The sequence below is a fragment of the Balaenoptera borealis genome, assembly GCF_965194805.1.
Source record: "Balaenoptera borealis genome assembly, chromosome: 11".
In the NCBI taxonomy this organism is placed as follows: domain Eukaryota; kingdom Metazoa; phylum Chordata; class Mammalia; order Artiodactyla; family Balaenopteridae; genus Balaenoptera; species Balaenoptera borealis.
In genome coordinates, this window is record NC_138868.1 from 53875154 (window position 1) to 53896670 (window position 21517).

Below are 21517 nucleotides of genomic sequence, written 5' to 3' on the forward strand. Positions count from 1 at the left end.
GCTCCACGAGCATGCAGAATGCGCATGCAAGCCTTTACATAGAGGGACAGCATGTAGCACAGCCTCTGTGCTATAGTAGGTGACTGGTCTCTACTGGTGAGAGGAACTGGGGTTCAGAAATCATCCTGTCAATCTCCTCTGGTTGAGTTTGCTTGGAACCCCCTCACCTTCTCTTCTCCTTCAAAGTGACCTCCACAGAGCCTCGCCCCAACTTCCCTTATCTAGGCCAACCCCTTATCTCCTCCCTGTCAGGTGCCACTTTTGTTTCAGCATCTCCTTGTTTCCTCTGAGTGTTCATACCCCGCAAAAGGGACTCCCTCCCAGCCACACACACTTGCATTTCCTCAGCCAAATTCCTCAAGCTATTTGTTTTTTTGTTTTTGTTTTTAATTAATTTATTTTTCAAAATTTATTTATTTTTGGCTGTGTTGGTCTTTCATTGCTGTGCGCAGGCTTTCTCTAGTTGCGGCGAGCAGGGGCTATTCTTTGCTGCGGTGCGCGGGCTTCTCATTGCAGTGGCTTCTCTAGTTGCAGAGCACGGGCTCTAGGTGCATGGGTTTCAGTAGTTGTGGCACATGGGCTCAGTAGTTGTGGCTCACGGGCTCTAGAGTGCAGGTTCAGCAGTTGTGGCGCACGGGCTTAGTTACTCCGTGGCATATGGGATCTTCCTGGACCAGGGCTCAAACCCGTGTCCCCTGCATTAGCAGGCAGATTCTTAACCACTGTGCCACCAAGGAAGTCCCTCCTCAAGCTATTTAAATAGACATTTTTCCAAAGATATGGCCAATAAGCAATGAGAAGATGCTCAACATCATTAGTCATTAGGGAAAATCAAATCAAAACCACATGAGGGTTATTTGTAGTGAGGTGGATGGACCTAGAGTCTGTCATACAGAGTGAAGTTAAGTCAGAAAGAGAAAAACAAGTACCGTATGCTAAAGCATATATATGGAATCTAAAAAAATGGTACTGATGAACCTAGTTGCAGGGCAGGAATAAAGAGGCAGACATAGAGAATGGACTTGATGATCCAGGGGTGGGGTGGGAGGGCAAAGCTGGGGCAATGTGAGAGTAGCATGGACATATATACACTACCAAATGTAAAATAGTTGGCTGGTGGGAAGCAGCAGCGTAGCACAGGGAGATCAGCTCGGTGCTTTGTGATGACCTAGAGGAGTGGGATAGGGAGGATGGGAGGGAGGCTCAAGAGGGAGGGGATATGGGGACATGTGTATGCATATGGCTGATTCGCTTTGTTGTGCAAAAGAAACTAACACAGTATTGTGAAGCAGTAATACTCCAATAAAAGTCTATTAAAAAAAACCACATGAGATATCATTTCACACCCATGAGGATGGCTATAATCAAAGAGACAGACAATAATAAGTATTAGCAAGAATGTGGAGAAGTTAGAACCATCATCCATTGCTAGCAGGAATGTAAAATGGTTTTAGAAAACAGTTTGGCAGTTCCTCAAAAAGTTAAACATAGAGTTACCATATGACCCAGGAATTCAACTCCTGGCTATATACCCAAGAGAACTGAGAAAAAAAAGAAAAATAAAAAATATATATATATATACACACACAAAAATTTGTATAGGAATATTCACCATACCTGAAACAATACAAATGTCCATCAACAGATTAATGGTAAACAAAATGTGGTTAATATATAGCCATACCCTGGAATATTATTCAGCCATTAAAAGGAATGGAGCATAGATACATGCTACAACATGGATGAACTTTGAAACATTATGCTAAGTGAAAGAAGCCAGTCACAAAAGACCACATATTGTATGATTTCATTTATATGGATGTTTATGAAATATCCAGAATAGGCAAACCCAGAGAGCCAGAAAATAGATTAGTGGTTGTCAGGAAATGGGAGGAGGGAGGAATGGGGAATGACTGTTAATGGGTGCAGGATTTCTTACTGGGGTGATGAAAATATTCTGGATTTAGATAGTGGTGGTAGAGTATGACTTTTTGAATATACTAAAACCACTAAATTGTATACTCTGAAAGGGTAGGTTTTATGGTGTGTGAATTATATCTCAATTTTGAAAAATTCCTTAGGCTCCCAGGTATCTTTTGTGAGGAGCACAAAACCCTCACTGGCGGCCGCAGGCCTCCGTAGCCCCCTCCTTGAGTTTGCCTTCCATCTTCCTGGAGAAGGGGTGAGAGGCCCCACACCACCTCTCTGGGTCAGAAGTGTCCTCAGGGCAGTTTTCAGGCTCCAGAAGGAGCTTGTTGAATGAGCGGAAACTCCTGCCAGGTTGAGAGGCATCTGAGACAATGGAGTGGCTTCTGCAGGAAGCGGGACCCCAGAAGGGGAGGAAGGCCAAGGAGGCCTGGGCTGCGAGGAGGTGCAGGTGGTTTTCATCGAAATGGAGGGGTGGAGTCTCCCAAGGCCAGGCTTCCAGGCTCCTCACTGAGATTAAACGTCAAGAGACCGGGGAGAGATGCCTCTGAAGGGACTGCAGTGAGTGGGAGACTGACATGGTTACCATGGGAGAAAACCAGACACGCATAATGGGGCCAAGAACCCAGGTTCTAACCTAGCTCTACCTCCTGAGTCATCTCCACACATGGGGCCTCAGTTTGTCCAGGGGTAAATGAGAGGGGTTAAATGGGATGATCTCTTAGTGCCCTTTCTGTGCAGACCAGCCACCTGGTTCATGTACGATTTGGGCATTGGGGTGGTTAGTTCTGTGATTATAGGCAGGGTGGTGCCCTGTGGAGGTGTTGGTATCTGTTCCAAACTACCCGCAGGAAAAGCCTTTATGTCCTGACTTTGGACCAAGACTTGACCATGCACTGGACCCCAGACCTCTGATCCTAGACTGAGCCAGACAGCCACAGACCCAGACCCAAAGTCAGCCTCCAGGAGCACTGGATGTCACAGATATAGGCCCCAGGGCGGGGCTAAGGCTGTGCATTTCTACACCAGGGCCACAGCTTAAAGGTTGTGTGGCAGCATCAGAAACTTCTCCCTAGAAGGAAGATTTACGCTGGGAATGGAATGAAGGTGTGAATAGGTGGTCCCAGTGGGATCTGACCAGCATGGGCACATGGAGCACACACACACCCTCTTAGGAAGGGCTCTTTCAGCACCTGGGACGCAGGAAGGCTGATGGTGCTTTGACACAGATTCTCACCAACCCCTGAAACACCTTGGGCTACACGGTCAGGGCCATTCTCTGGGATTCCATCTCCACTCTCATGTCCTGGCTGTCTGTCCCACAGGGCCGATTGGTGAGGAGCTCCAGGTGCCAGACAAGGACACCAAGGCCATGGTGGGCACAGGAGACACACCTGGAGGCAAAGCCAGGCCAAATCCTCAAGATTTGCGGCCAAGTGTGTTTCACAGCATCAAGGTACCTCTCAGGGCCTGGCAGGAGCAGGGCCATCCAAGCCCGATAGAACAGGCTCTGCCACTTACAGGCTGTAAAATGCCAAGCAAGTTGCTGCCATTCCCTGAGCCTCAGCTTCCTCATCTGTAGAATGGGTAGTTGTGATCTATAGAAGCACTTAGCTTGGTTTCAGGTACGTGTTCTCTCCTTCCAGAGAGGCTGCTCTGTGGGCAGTGGGTGACCAGTCTTCTTGGCTCCTGTTTTTCTAGCAGGAAAGAGAAGAACCCCAGGGATCCTGAACCTGTATGAATACTGGGAGTGCTGGCTCCACCAAGCGCAGCCCTAAACATCCAAGCCTCCACCAGCACCTACAGGGTGTCAGGCCCTGTGCCAGAAGCTGTCCCCACATGGTCTTATTTAGTTCTCATAATAACCTGGGGAGGCAGGGGTGTCTTCCTTGTTGCACAGATGAGGAAACCGAAACTCAGAAGAACAGACACTCTATTTTTTAAGCTCTGGCATAAACACCCTATTTTTAATTCTTTGAAGCAAGCTTTTTCTTCTCTTAGGAATTCTGCCAGTTTTTCAGGAGGAATGCAGGCAGGCGGGGTGTTTGGGTGAGGCTGAGTGAGGTGGGGTGGGTAGCTTGGGGGTTCGCTGTGTGCAGGTGGTCTCCCAGGGGAGCTCCAGGGGAGGACTGTGTGGGGTGGGATCTGGGGAGCTTCCTGGGGAAAAGGGTAGGGTGGTAGAACATGGAGCGGGGTCCAGTCCAGCCTGGGGGACCTCTGGGGGTCAGAGGGGCTCCTGTCATCCTTGGCCCCATGAAGACCCTACTCTCAGCCCTGTGGATTCCAGGTTGCCCCCGGACTCCTGGGGTACCCAGGACAGCTTTCCTAGTTTTTAGGCCTGTGTGAGAATCCATGCATTACTCCAGTATCTCTCTCTCTCCTCTTGTTCTGGACTCTTCCTCTCTTCCTCTGTCTCCTCCTGTGTGACTGTCTCCTCTGACTCTGTTTCTCTATCTCGTGGCCTCACTTTCCGTCCCTCTCTCCAACCCCATCTCGTCTGTCTACCACCCACACGCCACGATCTCCCCGGCCCTCCGCCCACCCGCTGCCATCACCGCGGACCCTCCGACAGTTCTTCGTGCTGTGCCACAGCCTGCTGCAGCTGGCGCAGCTCATGATCTCCGGCTACCTCAAGAGCTCCATCTCCACGGTGGAGAAGCGCTTCGGCCTCTCCAGTCAGACCTCGGGGCTGCTGGCCGCCTTCAACGAGGTACCGGCCCCGGCACAGCCGCAGGGGGGGACATTGAGGGAGACTCACACCCCCCTCCCCCTCCCTCACTGCCCCAACATAAACCCTTCCCACCCAGTGCCACATGCAACCCCATCTTAGCTCCTTCCTATCCCGCCTTTGGGGGGCCCTCTGTTGGGGGACGTGGAGGATTTTACAGCTAGCCAGGGTCCCCATGTCCCCCCATTCTCCTTTTGGTTCCTTCACCTTTTCAGGCACCCGGCTATTGTCCGCCCCAGGAAGGAATCAGAGGAAGCCAATTCAACAGTAGTGAGAGAGGTTTAAATTAGATCAAAGGCAGAACTTTGGGACCTTGGCGTGGTTGGGGGAGGGGGTGTTTCCGCGGCGTGGAGTTGCCCCGGGATCCACAGGCCTCTGCCTCTGGGATGACAGCCAGACAGCCAGGAGTGGACAATCCGCTTTGGGTGGATTGGGAGATCAGAGTCCAGCTGTGCCCAACCCCTTCCCCACCAGATGTTTTCACCCTCAGAAAGGGCCGTGGTCCTGAGAACACTCTCTTTCTCCCTGACCCCCAGTAGATTTCTGTGAAATTCTCTCTCCCTTGGGTGATGTGTCACATTCCTCCCAACCCAAGGCCTGTGGTCTACACCGCGTCCCCAGGTGCTCCTTAGCACTCCACCCTCAGATCTCAGAGGTGGGAAGAGAACGTCATTACCTGGGGTCTTGGGCAAGTCACTCCCTGACTCTAGGCCTCAGTGTCCCATCTATAGAATGGAGTGACTGTCCTTCCCAGGATCAGTCCTCCCACTGACCTTCCGCTGATACCGCCCCCCTCCATCGGCAAGGAGGTAAGGGGTAAGTGTCTCACCCGCGGTCAACAACCAGTAAGCCGCAGAGTGGAGTGCACACCCAGCTTCTGACAGCAGAGCCGCCCTTCCCTGCAAACTCTTACGTCCCCTCCAGCACCCACATCCGTGGGTTTTGATTCTAAGGCTCAAAATCCAAGCCTTAGTCCTCTGGCTTTAGACTTTCTTTATTTGTTTCTCATTCATGACTTCCCAGAAGTTCTAACACGGGGCCCAACCCACATTCTAGAATAAAATGGAACTTCTAGCCCTGTCCACGCTGCTCTTATTTCTCTCCTCTAATGGGACACTAGGGCCCTTCCTAGGAGGACCCAGAATCTGTATTTTTAAGACGGACCCAAATGATTCTTATTCAACCAGCTAGTCCATTCTACAGAAGGGAACACTGAGATTGGCGAGAGCGACAAGGCCGGCCCTCTGCTCCACTTTAATGGGTCCTCTCATCCCTTTGCAGGTGGGGAACACAGCCCTGATCGTGTTTGTGAGCTATTTTGGCAGCCGGGTACATCGGCCCCGCCTGATCGGCTATGGAGCTATCCTTGTGACCCTGGCGGGCGTGCTCATGACTGTCCCCCACTTCATCTCAGAGCCGTACCACTACGACCACACCAGCCCCGGTAAGAGCAGGAGGGGCTGGGCTGAGGGTGTACATGAGCTGCCGCATTACTGTGCACATGGCCCATCCTCAGGCCTCCAGAGGTTAGGATGGACCCAGCTTCCCAGAACACCTACTCCTCCCCGCCTCCCACCCACTGCCTCCTTCAGCCGCAGCCCGGGTGGGTCCCTCTGGCAGCCCTGGGCAGTGGGGTAGTGGGTAGTCCTGGGGCAGAGAGGTGAGGCCCTCTGGGCATCTCTTGGTGAGGGCCTGTTTGTATGTCACTGCTTTTATTTTTGAGATGGGGGTGGGTTTACAATGCAGCCCACTTTAGGGCCTGGCCTGTGTGGGTCCTCAGGAAATACTTATGGATAATAATATATAATAATAATATATAATATATAATAATTTGTATATAATAATAACAGTATCACACACCACTTACTAGGCACCACTGTTCTAAGCACTTTATGTGTCTTGATGCATTTAATCCTCACAAGAAGCCAAGACATTGATGAAAGAAAGAATGAATGAGTGAATGAACAAATAAAACCATGAAAGAATTTTGGACAGGAATAGTGAAGCCCCTGTTGAGCCCAGTGGGATTTTGTTGAGAGTCAACTTGACAGATGGATGCCTGTCCCTTGGAGAACGACTCAAGCAGCCTTCCCTGTCCTATTCACCTTTCCACCCATTCACCCATCTATCCATCCAATCACCTACCCATCTACCCATCCACCCATCCATCCACCAACCCCTCAACAATCCATCTGGTGGTCCACCCAAGAAACCCTTAGCGCTGCCTACTTTGTGCTGGACCCTCTCAGGGGACTCAGTCCTTGCCTACTGGGAGCTCCCAGTCTGGGAGAGGAAACAGACAAACAATACCTCCCTTTTCCTCACTCATTGTATCAATTGTGTGAGGAAGGAAGAACAGGACTGAAGGAGCCCAGGGAAGGAGCCCACGGCCCAGCCTCCATCATGGAAGGCTTCCCAGGGGAGGAGCGCTGTCAGAAAGCATCCTTCCTCCCTTGTCCTCCCATCAGCTCAGACCCCAAAGCTCCTACTCTGTGCCAGGCCCAGGGGTGGAAAGATGGAGCAGGTACAACCACCCCCGAGAAGCTGCGAGGGAGCGTGGGTTGGCGTGAGCGTGGGCAGCTCTGCCACAGGCCAGAGCGTCCAGCACCAGACAGCCAGGGGGAGCCGGTAGAGCCCTGAGTAAGGGAAGGATACTGGAGGCTGGAGTGAGCTGGAGGAGGTGGCAGTTGAGAGAAGGTGGGCATTTCAGGTGGAGGGAACCTCACAGGCAATGGCTGGGAAGTGGGGAAAGTCCAGGAAGAAAGCAGAGTGGTTATCTAGGCCTGAGTGGAGAACCGTCAAGAGGCCTGACTAGGATGCTGAAAAGTTACACTTCCTTACATTCCTCCGTCCAGAATCTTCACTTTAACAGAGATTTTCCTGTGCAGGGTCACACACAGTCTTCATCCTCACTGCCATACAACACCCTTCTGCTCCCCATGAAACCCCAAGCAAACCGCTTCTCCTGCCTGAGCCTCAGTCTCCACATCTGTCCAATGGGTGGGCCAGACTTGGTGACCACCAAGCACCCACGCTGCTCTGACATACAAGGCTATTTCATTCACTCGTTCCTCCTCATTAATGAATTACTTATCATTAGTATTTATGTGCCAGGCCCTCTGCTAGGTACTGGGGACCCAGGGGTGGAAAAAAAAAGATCTTATTAAAGATCCCCATAATAATCCTCATATCTAGTGTCTAGTAGGCACTGTGCACAGGCACCAATCATCACTCCTAATGCTTACAACCCTTTGAGCAGGTGTTATCATTATCCTATTTTATAAGTGAGGAAACAGGCTCAGAGAAGGAGGTACTTCCCCAAGGCCCACAGCTAGTAGACATGCCCTGGTAGGCTGTCCCTAGAGCCTCTGCTCTGAACTACTGAATTATTCTGCTTCTGAATTCCATATTTGTGTAGAACTTCCATCCTAGGGGGCTTGTTCAACAGATGACGAAACCGAGCCCAGAGGGGCTGAGGGCCTCTCTGCCAAAGTCTCACCGTCTTCAACCCAGGCAGTCTTGGTTGAGGGTCCAGGTCCTTGACTTTGGTTCACATGGCTTTTTCCAGCCCTAAAGAGTGGCTCTCTGGGCTGGGTGGACATGGCTCAGACCTCCCAGAAAGGGCTGGGCCAGCCGCAGAGAGAAGGCCACTTCTACACCCGCATTTGGGATAATAATAGTATGAGGGTCTTCTTAAGTTTGCTCAGCAAATATTGGTGAGCTACAGGAAACAAATGTCTGGTACTAATTTAAGAAATTTCCCTTTATTGCACTCTGCATCTGTGTCCCGAGCTGACACCGAGCCTCCCCATAATGAAGGTCAAGGGCACTAGAGCCCTCCACAGCCCAGGCCCAGCATCCCCTCTCTTGCCTGGCCCTGCCTTCAGCCCTGGCCTTGACCTTTACACTCTGTGAGCCAGCCATGCTGAACTTCTCAAGCTCCTGGTTTTGCATGTGCTGTGACCTCTTTCTGGAACACCCCCCTCCCCCACCTTCCCTTTCTGGAAAATCTTGTTTGTTCTTCTCCACCCAGTTCAAACTCCACCTCCTTCGACCGCCCCACCCCTCCAACCTAAGAGCCACTGTTGCCATGGCACTTCCACATATCTCTGCTCAGAGAGGTGACACAGGGCAGTTTAAGAGCATGGACTCAAAGCTGGACTGCCTGGGTTCCAATCCTGACTCTAACCCTTGTTAGTTGCTGTCTGAGCATCAGTTTTCTCATCTGTAAAATGGGAGTAATGAGAGCACCTCTTCCCTGGGTTTGTTGTAGGGGTCAGATGACTTATAAACAGGGCATTTAGAACAGTACCTTGCATCAGTAAGTGCTATATAAGTCTTAGGTATTGTCCTAATATTTTTTATCATCTCTCAGCAGACATGCCACAGGACTTTGAGGCCTCCCTGTGCCTGCCCACCACTGAGGCCCCAGCCTCAGCCCCGGCCCCATCCAACAGCAGCTGCTCAGGCTACACAGAGGTCCAGCATCTGGCCGTGGTGGGGATAATGTTCACGGCCCAGACCCTGCTCGGCGTGGGCGGGGTGCCCATTCAGCCCTTTGGCATCTCCTACATTGATGACTTTGCCCACCACAGCAACTCACCCCTCTACCTCGGTGAGGACCTGTCCCACCCCTCGGGCTCTGAGGGAGCGCCCAGCCCAGGTCGGGCTAAGTATGAGTCCCTGACCTCTGCCCCATGTGGCTGGTAAAGGTCCAGAGAAGCCTTGGAGAGCTCCCCGGCCCTGACCGGGGGAGATGGGCTGCTCTTGCCCGCTGGAGGCTGGGCAGGCACTAACCTGCAGAGGGAAGCCGGGCTAGAGGGGTCTAACCTAGGCTTCCTGTTGCAGGGATCCTGTTTGCAGTGACCATGATGGGGCCAGGCATGGCCTATGGGCTGGGCAGCCTCATGCTGCGCCTTTACGTGGACATTGATCGAATGCCAGAAGGTGAGCCTCAGAGCACACAGTTGCCCCCAGGGGCACATAGACACAGCAGACTGACCACTGGTCTCATAGGAGACACTGAGCCAGGGGACCCAGGTTCAAATCCCAGCAACCCCATGACCTTGGACATGCCTCTTAACCTCTCTGAGCCTCAGCTTTCCCATCTTTGAGATGCTCTCTGTCCCGCCCACCTCCCAAAGTTGTAATCAGAATGCAGTGAGAATATGGCGATGAGCTATAAGGAGGCATCAGATGGAGAGTTATAGTTGTTGTCACTATTGTTGCATGTCTTCACCTAGTTCCACCCCTGAGCTCCCCCGGGCCCCCAGCCCCCTGCTCAGATACGCTGTGGAGCAGTACTCTTCTTGGCCTGTGGGGCACTCCCATCTGTCAGGGGACAAGCCTCAGGACACAGAGAGGACACTGGCATGCTGGAGAGAACTTTGGAGCAGGACTCAGCTACATTGGCCATCTCAGATGGGAAATCCACTGGGTGACCTCTAAGGACCCTTCCAGCTCTGACCACCTCAGAGCCTGACAACCTGTGCTAAGGGCACCATTTGGGGAATAGTGGTCTCTGATCCAGGTAGTGGTCAGGGTGGACCAAGGAGTGGAACTGAAGCTGGGTCCGAAGGCAGCCAGGAGGGAGGAGTGCTTGGGGATCCCAGAGCTCTGGCGCTCTGTGAGGAGTGGGAGTGGAATTTTTTTAGAACAGGTCACTGCGGCATCTCAGCTGCCTGCTGGTCACACCAAGTAGCTCTGAGCCCCCAGCTCTGCCTTCTGCCTCCTGCTGCTAAGATGTCCCATCCTTCACCTGGAGATTTTCCAGCAAGCCCTAGAAGCCTCAGGTGACACACGTACAGGTAGATGGACAGGCAGATTCTGTTTCTTGTTCTCTGGCTTTTGCCCAAGGGTGCCTCCAGTCAGGACAGGTCTGGGCAGCTCTGAACAAGAGTCGTTAGGGAAAACCCTGCCCCACCTCCCTTCCTTCTAGAAAGCTGGACCAGGAGCCAAATGTGGACTCTGGTTGTAACTCCTCTCTCCCTCAATGGAGCAGTCTTGGGAATCAGGAGTCAGTTTCCCAGACGCACCCCAGCTCAGGGGATGGGGGTATGTTTCTGGCTCTGTTGACATCATCCTGGCAGCTATCCCACCTTCACAGGCAGGTGTGGCATTCCTGTGGACCAATGTGCCACCTCCTTAGTCCTTCTTTCTCTCTGGGGGATTGCATGGGTTGGGCGGGTCATATCCACTGCAGGCACAGACTGGTATGTGAGAAGCAGATCTGAAATGTGTGTGTGAGTTCCCACCAGCCTGGCACAGAAGCCAGGGGAGTAATACGTGGAGGAGGGAATCAGTGCAGAAGCCAACTTTGCCCCTAGTTTTACAGATGCATTTGCTGAGTGCTGACTGTGTACTCTGGCTCCTGTCCAGGAGGAGCTCAGGATCAAGCACCTGGGAATCAGCCCTACTCATGGGGTTGGTGTCATCATGCATCTGTATTGTTAGAAAGTGTTTGCAGATGCTGTGGCAGTTGAAGGAGGAGGTACCCAACTCAGCCTTGGGGTCAAGAGGTCTGATGGGAGAGGTGGGCACTCCAGTCAGGAAGTACACCTGGGATAATCTTGTCCTAATTACACCTGGAGGGGGATCAAAATCACCTGGGGAATTAAAAAAAAAATTTTTTTTATTGTGGTAAAAGTCACATAATATAAAACATACTATTTTAACCATATTTAACTGTGCAGTTCAGTGGCATTAAGTACATTCACATTGTTATGCAACTCTCACCATCCTCCATCTCCCGAATTTTTCACCTTCCTAAACTGAGACTCTGTCCCCATTAAACACTGACTCCCCATTCCCCCTCCCCACCTCCCACTCCCACCCTCACCCCTACCCCCCAGCCCCTGGCATCTACCAAAGTACTTTCTGACTCTATGAATTTGACTTTTCTAGGTACCTAGTATAAGTGGAATCAAACAGTATTTGTCTACACCTAATGTATATTGGAAGGCATTTTTAAGATTAACTTAATATATGTCCTGCAAACAGATTGTACCTTCTTTTTTTTTTTTCTTCCTGTGCTATACAGTAGGTGGGGAACTTGTTAAAGGCACAGATTCCTTGGTCACCTTCCCACCCCATCCTGTGGCAGTTCTAAGCTGGTCATGGGTAAGGCCAGGTTTTTTTGACAAGCACCCCTTGTGATTTTAATCATCGTGCAGGTCTGAGAACCACAAGAGTCATCCTAGCCATCAGTTTCATAATAATAATCACAGTAGTTAACAGTAAGCAAAGAGAAAACACCCATGTAGACATTCTATGTGCCAGCACTATTCTAAATGCTTTACACGTATTAGTTTCTATGATTCTCACATCAGCCCTATGATGTAAGTGCTACTAATATCTGTACTTTACAGAGGAGGAAACCGAGGCACCAAGAAGTTAAGTAACTTGCCCAAAGTTATGTTAGTAATGGAATTCAGACCAAGCAGTCCATTTCCAAAGTCCGTGACCTTGACCACAACACACATTGCCTTAATCGTTGAAAAAGTTGAGGCCCAGGAAGGGTCAGGGACTTGCCCAAGTTCACACAGGATATACTAACAGGCAGAGGCACAACTGGAACCCAGATCTCCTGACTCCCAGCACAGGCCACTTCATGTCTCAGAGGCCGGTCCCAGGGTGGTGGCCAAGCAGTGACAGCCCATCCTGACCCTAATATCACATGGTCTTCTCTTCCAGGTGGCATCAGCCTGACCTCAAAGGACCCCCGATGGGTGGGTGCCTGGTGGTTGGGCTTTCTCATCTCCGCTGGCACGGTGGCCCTGGCTGCCATCCCCTACTTCTTCTTCCCCAAGGAGATGCCCAAGGAGAAGCGTGAGCTTCGCTTCCGGCGAAAGGTCTTGGCAGTTTCAGACCCACCTGTCAGCAAAGTAAGCCCCCTGCATGCCCCACTCTAGTCCAGGCTCCACCCCCAACCCACTTGTCCTCCTTTATAACTTTAAACTCCATCCCTCCTGGGCACTGCACGTCACAGCTTACAAAGCCATCTCCTCAACGTCCCTGCACAGTGTGTATTTCCTGCCCCTCCACAGCTGAGGAGCTCGAGGGCCAGAGATGGAAGTGACCTACCCAAGATCACGAGACCAGCAAGGACAGTGCTGGAACTAGAACCCAGTCCTGTCTGAGCCTTCTCCCCTCATTCTAACCACTACCCTACCGCCTCTCTGCTTGTTGCTTAAAGCGTTTGGTAGATTCTGAACGTGCTATGGCAATGTTGAGAACTGGGAAGAGGTGGAGGGTTTGCAGGAGGGTCTGGGAAGGCTTCTCTAAAGAGAGGGGAGTTGAACAGGACAATGAAGGACGTGCGGAAGCATGGAAAGGAAAGGGAGGGGCATTCTCGGTGTGGAAACAGTCTGGGCAAAGGATTTGGCTATAGAAATGAACCTGGCCTTTTCAGGGACAGTGAGGGGACAGACATGTACTGAGTGCCTCCCTGGGGCCAGGCGTCAGGCTGGACCCTGGGGCTCAGCACATGGTCTCCACCCTTACTTAAACCAGGCACAGCCTAGACTCTGAGGACGGAGTCTCTTTAAGAGACAGATAAGTTGTTAAGATAAGTAATAACCGGCGAGGTACCGCAGGGGTATTTCACTGAATTCTTCTGCTCGGCTCATGGTCTTTCCTCAGAGGACAACACTGAGGCCCAGAAGGTGCAAGGATGTGCTCAAGGTCACAGGTGGTAGGAAAAGGCAGGACCATGTGAGGCTACTGGGCAGGAGAGATGATTCTGGGCCAGGGACCTCTAAGTTTTCCAGGGACCCACAAAAACACGAGGCCCGAAAAACAATAAATTGGCTCTAAAATACAAAAGAAGACAAAATAGAAATGTCTTATAGAAGCTCAATTGTATGTCATTAGCGTCAGCTTCATTAACTTTTCTTTAATTCTCATACACATTTCATTACATTCTGAAAATTTGTGCATTAGACTTTCTTTTTTCCCAAGTCTGGGAGTATAAGGGAAAAATACTCCCGTTTTACCTTTACCTGTCCCCACGCAATATTTCTGTGGATTTGATTGTTTGCTGGAGTGGCTAACAGAAATCAGGAAGACACTGACTTATGTGTACCAGTTTATTACATAATAAAGGATACGGTAAATGATACAGATGAACAGCCAGATAAAGAGATACATAGGGCGAGGTCTGGGAGGGTGCCGAGCGCAGGAGCTCTGTCCCTGTGGAGTTGGGTACATCACCCACCTGGCTGTGTTCACCAACCTAGAAGCTCCCTGAACCCTATACTATTGGGATTTTTTATGGAGGCTTCATCACGTAGGCATGGTTGATTATTAACTCCCTTGTAGCCTCTCTCTCCTCTCTGCAGAATTAGGGGGCAGTGGTGGGCTGAAAGTTCCAAGCTTCCAATCATGGCTTGGTCTTTCTGGTGACCAGCCCTCACCCAGGAGCCCACCAGAGTCAGCTCATTAAAACAAAAGATGTTCCTATCACCAGGAAATTCCAAGGGATTTCGGGGCTCAGTGTCAGATGCTCTTACCACTCAGGAAATTACAAAGATCTTAGGAGCTCTGTGTCAGGAACCGGGATCAAAGACTAAATATTAGATCAAAAGATTCTCCTAACACCCTTATTTACAAGAGTTTTAGGACCTCTGTGCCAGGATTTTGAGAAATCACAAACAATCATAAATTAAGGAAGTTAGTTGTTGCTAAGTAATTCAATTTCAAAGGGACAATTTATAAAAATCCTGTCAAATATTTTGCAGCAAGAATAATTCAATTTAATGTTGCAGGTTGGTGCATTTGAATATGTTTGCTGTAATGTGAGATAGTGCCTCATCCTTAGAGCAAGAAAATTTAGGCCTAAGAGGAAGGGCTGAAAATGTGTCTGCCTGGAAAAGCTGGGACTTGACCCCAAGTCATTCTGACACCACACCTGGCTGCCTTCACCAGCCCATCTCCCACCCCCTGCTGCAGCAGAGGCTATATACATGGGGCTGGGGGGACCAAAGAAAATTGATGTTGGGACAGCCAGCAGGGGCCAGAACAGGAAAAGTCTTGCCTGCCAGCTTCAAGAGCAGTGTGTAGCCCTGGAGGGAGTCCCATGGCTTTAGCACCAGGTGCTAAGTACAGAAGGGATTGGAAGGGACAAGGGAGTGTGCAGAGAGCAGCTGGGGGCAGGGAGATTGATGTGACAGCTGTGGTGTTGGTCCAGGCAGGAACCAGTGCATTGGCAGTAAGGCAGGGCGTGGGGATGAGCCCAAAGAACCACGCAGGAGGGGGACCACACAGACCTGGATCTTGCTCTACTATGGGACGGGCATCCCAGAGACAGCGAAGGGCTGATGCTGGCTCAGAGGCGGGCGAGGCAGGCGTTGGAGAGAGACCAGTTTCAGGGGAAGAAGACAGCTTGGAACCACAGATGGTCCTTTCTGGTTCTGCTTAGCTCATGCCAAAATATGAATGAGAAGAAATTCCTGGAACTTGGGGAATTCTTAGAAGCAAGGGTGATCACAGAGGAAGGAAGGGAAGAGACTGGGTTGCCAGTTCTGGGTAATCTCCAAGCTGGGTCTTGCCACAGAGAAGTGGCACTTCTCTGTTCTGAATTTGATCAGAGAAGAAGTGCCACTTGAGCCACGGGGTGGAAGAGGTGGAAGAAACAAGGGTGAGCCTCGGCTATGCTGGGCTCAGTCATATGTCAGTCATGTGACCTTGAGCAAGTCACTTCCCCATTCTGTTCTGTTGTGTACGATGCTGAGTTTAGATTCCTGGAGCAGTATTCTGTGTGCCTCGGATTCTGAGAATGCACTATTCCTTGAGTCGAAGCTGCTGTGATGCAGAGATTCAGATTTTTAGAGCTGTGTCTCTGTGATGACTTGAAACACTGGCTCCCTCGCTGTGAACCTGTCTGGCTGTCTGGATTCATTCTCTCAGCACATCGGGGATGGAGAGTGAGGAGGGAAGGCGGTGAGAGGTTCTTAAAAAAGAACCGAAGGCTGAGAACATGATGATCTGCTTCCAGCAGCATTCAGGCAATAAATATTGATGTGGGAGGAACTGTTCCCCGCCTCCTGAGGCTGCCTAGGCTGGGTCTGCTTGCAGTTTCTTGGGCTGGCCCAGCCCACTCAGGCCACTGATGGGGAGGGGGATGGACCAGGAGGAAGGGCCCAATTAGACAAAATTGGCAGCCAGAAAGTCCAGGTCCTCATACGTGGGATGTGTATCTTCCATGGGGAGTAGGAACAGGCAAGGGGAGAAAGTGAAGTGGGGGACTATTTCTGAAGTCCCTTCAAGCACCCCCTTCCCAAGCTCAGGGGTCCTCTAAATACCCTCCTAGAAGTAAATGCAGCTTTTACTGGTATCCAGGAGATAGTGGTATATTATATAAAGATTGCGTGACCCAGAGAAGGTCTCTGGCCTCAGTCTCCCTGTCTGCACAATACGCAGAAGACTGGACAAAGTCTGCTAGCTCTGGCAGGTTCATTGGTGTCTCCTTTAAATGGCTCCCTGCCTATGGGGCAGTACGTGAGCACTTTTACAGGAGGACCGAGGGGTGTATCCCACAGCCCTTGCCCCGAGGAGCTCTCAGGTAGTGAAAGAAGGCCAGGAGCAGACAGACGGAGGATGACTGGATGACAGCTCAGGTTTCTCCCATGGCCAGTGCTTAGCGTTCCCTGCCAGCGGGGAGGGGACTAATAGTCTCCACAGACAAGACTGTGAGACGGGGGATGGGGGAGGCCATATCGGCATGGGAGGGGCAGGAGCTCTGCTTCCCTGCCTTTGGCTCTGTCCATGTGTCTGTGACCTCAGAGCTCAGGTGGCCACCCAGACGTCTTTCTAGAAGTGAACCAGGGCAGGCCTCACCTCTCTCAGGCCTCAGTCTCCCTGTCTACCATTAGCCAGTTTCTAAGGTCCTGTCAAGCCGCCGGGCTCCTGGAACATGGCTCTGCAGAGCCCTTAGAGTAAAGATGGTCTCTTAGGGGCTCCCTAGCAGGTCAGCTGGGCCCATATAGCTTTGTGGCTGTAGGATCCCATTCAGCCAGCAGCCCTCCTGTGCTCTCCACGCCCTTAGGCCCTTCTGAGCTACCCTTCAGGCTGGACCAGGGGCTGAGAACAGATCCCCTGGAGATCCTGTGTCCCCACCCAGACTCTGAGCACCACTGGCCTCTGTCATATTTCCCAGCAGCCTCAGTGTCTGTTATTCTGGGGCATCTCCCAGAGTCTGGGATGGGAATATTACCTGGTTTTAAAGTTCTATGTTTCTAGTAGTTGAAGATTCTCGAGTATTTATGTTCTATTATTCTAAGATTCTGCACCTCAAATGCTGTGTGACTCCCAAAATTCACATTTCTAAATAGCTACAGTTTTGGCCTAAGAGTCTATGAAATCCATTGTCTCCTGGTCATTCACCTCGATGCGCTTCTTTGGGAGAATGTTCAGGGATGGGGACAGGAGTGGGCAGTGGCAATGGCCTTGAAAACCTAGGACTTAGGGCCTGTCCGTTGGGGTCTGCCCAGGCGGAAGGCCCCTGTTCCCCTGGGACTTTGTGCTCCCACTGCAGCCCCTGTGAGATTCAGGGTGACACAGGTCTTCCCTCTGCCTAGAGTCTCTCCCTTGCTGGCACTGCCTCCAGAGCCCTCCCAGCCAGCTTAGAAGCCCTCTTGTTTCCTTCCCCGTCCCAGGTGACCCAAGCCTTGTGACTCCACCCTCACCCCACCTCAGCTCTCTAAGGTAGAAGGACCTGTGTGATCATCCAGTTCAACGCCCACTCCCTCTTACAGACAGAGGGATTGAGGCCCAGAGAAGGTCAAGGTTGTGCCCGGAGCTTAGCCAGCACCACCTCCCCCTGCACCCGTCTGTACAAGGCCAGGTCTTGGCCCCAAAGGGCTGAAGAGAGACTTCCTCTCCCTGGCCTGGTGCAGATCAGAGCTTCCTCATACACTGGGGCTGGAAGGCCCTTTGGAGTGATCTGCTCAAGTGGTTTTCAAACTGCACCCCATAGAACCCAAAAGGTGCCACCATAAGGACACTGAAGAGAGAGGTTCCCCAGCAGGACTAAGGACCTTCCTCTCCTACACACACACACACACACACACACACACACACACACACACACACACACTTCAGTCAGACTAGTTCTACTTTTCAGTGTTTTTATACCAGTCTTTTGAGTGAGATTTCACTTGGGAAAAGGGTTCTGTTGCAAAAACCAGTTTTAAAAACATTGGTCTAGTCCAATACCACCAAATGATAGAGGAGGAGACTGAGGCTAAAGGGAGGAGGTGTTTGGTAGCTGATCTGGCCCATGAGGCACCATGTAAGCGTTTCCTTAGTGTCTGAGTTGGAGGCATTGCTTAGTGGCAGGGAGGAAGGCCAACAGCAGCTTTGTCTGCACCACCTGACCTGGGTATGAATTCTGACTCTGTCACTTACTAAGTCTGAAATCTATAAAATGGGTATAACCATACAATCTATATTTTGGGGGGTTTGTAAGAAGGAAATGAGGCAAAGTGGTGAGGTGGGTGGTTCAATACCTGACATGCAGGCTCAGTAACCAGGAGTGCTTGTTCTTAGCATGGATTAGGCCAGCTCTTAAAAGGAAAAATTACCTTTTTTCCAATATTCTTCTTAGATGCTTTTCTATATCCTACTTCCACTCTGTTCCATAAAAGGTTTGAGACAGCTCACAGCAAATACATGTACAGTACTAGTAAGAGAGTGAGAAATTAGGCCAATATGTACTGCCTACTCTGTACCATCCACTGTTCTAAGCCCTTTGTATTAATTAGCTCATTTAATCCCTGTAACCCACCTATGAAATAGGTTCAGCTATTACCCCCATTTTACTCCCGAGGGACCGAGTTACAGAGAGATTAAATAACCTGGTGGAATGGCTAGTGAAAGGTGGAGCTGGGATTCAGGCCCAGGAAGAACCATCTCAGGGCCTGTGCTGAGTCACTCAATCAAGACCAAGACCACTCGTTGAAACACTTATTTGGTCCTGAGCTTTCTGGTAGCCACAGGGAAACGAGGTGCGGCCAGTTGCAAGAATCCCATTGTAAGAGAGCCAGGAGCACACGGCTCCCTCAAAGAAGCTCAGCTGTCCAGGACCTCTGCTACAAGACACGATCTCCCTCCCACAGAGGATAGGAAGTTAAGCAGATAACCCCATCCCTGTGGCTGCTTCCTGTGGCCAGATGTGACGGAAGCTGAGGGCTGGCAGAGAGTTCCACATCACCCACCAGGGTCAGCGCTGGCTCCGTGGGGCTGGGATCACAGCCCCGGCCCAGAGCCTTCAAGGAACCCAGCTTCCTCTAAGGACAGCTCCTGGGCCCCCTGAGGCCCCGCAGGCAGTGGGACCTTCCTCGTGCTGGACCACACACAGCGTCCCGGGTCCCACGGGCTGCAGCAGTCAGCACACAGCCCGAGAGGGGAAGTTCTGACCGGCTCCCTCAGCCCAGACCTGCTGACCTGGGCAAACCACAGCCCAGATTGGTCATACTCTGAGCCCCACTCTGAGCAGAGGCTCGATGATTCCTGTTTCTGGAGCCCACTATTAGTCGGAAGTCCTCAAAACAGATGTGGGGAGAGAGGCAGAAACTTCTGGAGAGCACAGAGACAGGGGCTGGAGGTCAGTGTTCCCAGCACCCACAGAAGAAAGCCCAAGTCCCTCAGCCTGGCCCTCCGAACCGCCCTGCTCCTGCCCCGAGAGGCTCTTGAGAGGCTCGTGGCTGTCGTCAGTTGGTCCCTCCCACCTCCCAGACACCTCTCTTCCTGCCCCTGCCTTTTCGCTAGTATATGTCCCTGTTTCAAATAACCGTTTCCTTCCTATCTCTCCAATCCCAGAGCTCACCTCTGCCTGGATGCCCTCCTGACCCTGCAACCCCTGAAGGTCTGTCCCTCGCCTCCCGTCCCCAAAGCCCAGAGGTCAACACGGGCACAGGGGGTGGTAATAAAGCCTAGTCTGCCAATTACTCCCTGGGTGACACTTGCCCTTTGGGGGTCTCTGCCTCCTCTTCTGTGAAATAGGTGCAGTAATAGTCCCCACACCAGACTGTTGTGGGAATTAAATGACAGGGTGGATGTGAAAGTGCAGTGTAGACCACATAGGGTTATACATGTGGCAGCAGATGACACTGTGGTTGTTTTTACTGTTTACTTGGGGACAAGGAACCCCATGCAAGGAACTCACAAGATGTTGCCTGTCTGAAGGGCAAGACTGCTTCTCCCTGATAGGAAACCTAGGAAGTTGTCAATCTATCCCCACCCTTCTTACTTCCATTCCTGGGGCAGCACCCCTCTCCCTCCGGGACCCTGGACCTTCCCACACGCTCTCTCACAGCTTGGCTAGGACTGAGAACAGAGTAAGGTGAGTCTCTAATTCTCCTTAAGGCAGCGTGTCCAAAAGAAATATCATGTGAGCCACAAATGTTGTTCTAAATGGTCTAGTAGCCGCATTCAAAAGGAAAAGAAATTAATTTTAAGAAGAATTTTCTTTCATCCTCTATATTTAAAACATTCTCATGTTAGCATATCATAAATACAAAAAACTCATTGTGAGATATTTTCCGTTCCATTTTTTCATACCGAGTCTTTGAAATGCAATGCGTATTTTACACTTACGGCCCATCTCAATTTGGACCAGCCATAGTTCCAGCGCTCAGCGGCCACATGCGGCTGGTAGCTGCATCCAACAGCACAGCTCTGAGATATAAATGAATAATAGACCCACAGTGCCTTACCCAGAGAAACAAGACTCAGATTTCAGGCCCCTTCACATCACCCCACAAAGGTGCCTCCTAATCCCACGAGTCCTGCACCATACTTCTGATTCACAGGGCTTGGTGGATAAAGTGTAAGTTTTCGACTCGGGCAGGCTTGAGCTCAGATCTTAGTTCTGCCACTTGCTAGTTGTGTGATGTTGTGCAAGTTACTGTCAACTGAAAAAAAAAAGCACAACATGAGAGTTGTGAATTAAGTTTTATTTGGGGCAAAATGAGGACTATAGCCCGGGAGACAGCATATCAGATAGCTCTGAGAAACTGCTCCAAAGAGGTGTGGGGGAAGGTCAGTATGTATGTGATTTTGGTGAAGCTGGGGAAGGAGGTGTGGTACATGCAATCAAGCACACATTCTTGTAAAAGGTTGCTGCAAGTCACGAGGAGCAGACGTCACCAGGAAGGATTTTAGTGCTTTTCTAGATATGAGGAGATGCACAAACTGGGCTCATAAAATCTCCTCCTGAAAATATCTAACTATCTGAAGGCCTGTTCTGCCAGTTTTTCCCAGAGCACAGCGTGTCTTATTCCTGGTCTCCACCCTGAACTCCTTTCAGGGGATGTTGAAGGTCAGCGGTCACAGCGGCTTGTGATTTAATCCTTGTAGAGGCAGACGGCAAGTGCCAGGTTTTAGTCGGCATTACCTAACCTCACAACTTATTTGCTCCTGTGTGGTGTGTAAGTCTCCTTCCTTTGCAGGTCCCAGTGAGGCTGGAGCAGGAGCCACCAGCCCACATACCAGTGGCCTGGCATGGCTGGAGTCTCCGTTCTGCTAGGCCCTGGGGGCTCAGTGTGGACCCTTTGCCCGCCCTTGAACCAGCAGCCATCTCTGAGCTTGCTGCCAGCACAATAGCATCTCCTGTTGATGTTCTCATTTTCCTTCCAAGAGCCTGGCGTTGCCTGCACCCACTGCCCGTGGGAGCCATCTCTTGCACTCCTTCTTTTCATAGATGTTTCACAGACATCCATTATTTCACTCCAGGCCCTGTGCTAGGCATCAGAGTTTCAACAGAGAGCAAGGTAAACGTGGTGTCTGCTCTTACAGAGCTCAGAGTTCAGCAAGGGAGAGACACTGAACAAGGTTTTACTCAGACCCTAAGTGTGTATAAGATAG

The 21517-nt window shown here is 51.0% G+C and overlaps 1 protein-coding gene across 4 annotated transcripts in view; it reads left to right on the top strand.

Annotated features, from left to right (window-relative positions):
• Nucleotides 1–21517, top strand: part of SLCO2B1 (solute carrier organic anion transporter family member 2B1) — a 51911-nt gene that overhangs the window by 10783 nt on the left and 19611 nt on the right. For 2 of the 4 annotated variants that reach the window (XM_082343159.1, XM_082343161.1), the window contains 6 exons: nt 3252–3382; nt 4499–4636; nt 5936–6098; nt 9030–9269; nt 9503–9601; nt 12347–12537. In XM_082343159.1, coding sequence (XP_082199285.1) covers nt 3252–3382; nt 4499–4636; nt 5936–6098; nt 9030–9269; nt 9503–9601; nt 12347–12537 — 962 coding nt within the window. The remainder of the gene's footprint in view (nt 1–3251; nt 3383–4498; nt 4637–5935; nt 6099–9029; nt 9270–9502; nt 9602–12346; nt 12538–21517) is intronic. The other 2 variants (XM_082343160.1, XM_082343162.1) reach the window with 2 other exon arrangements.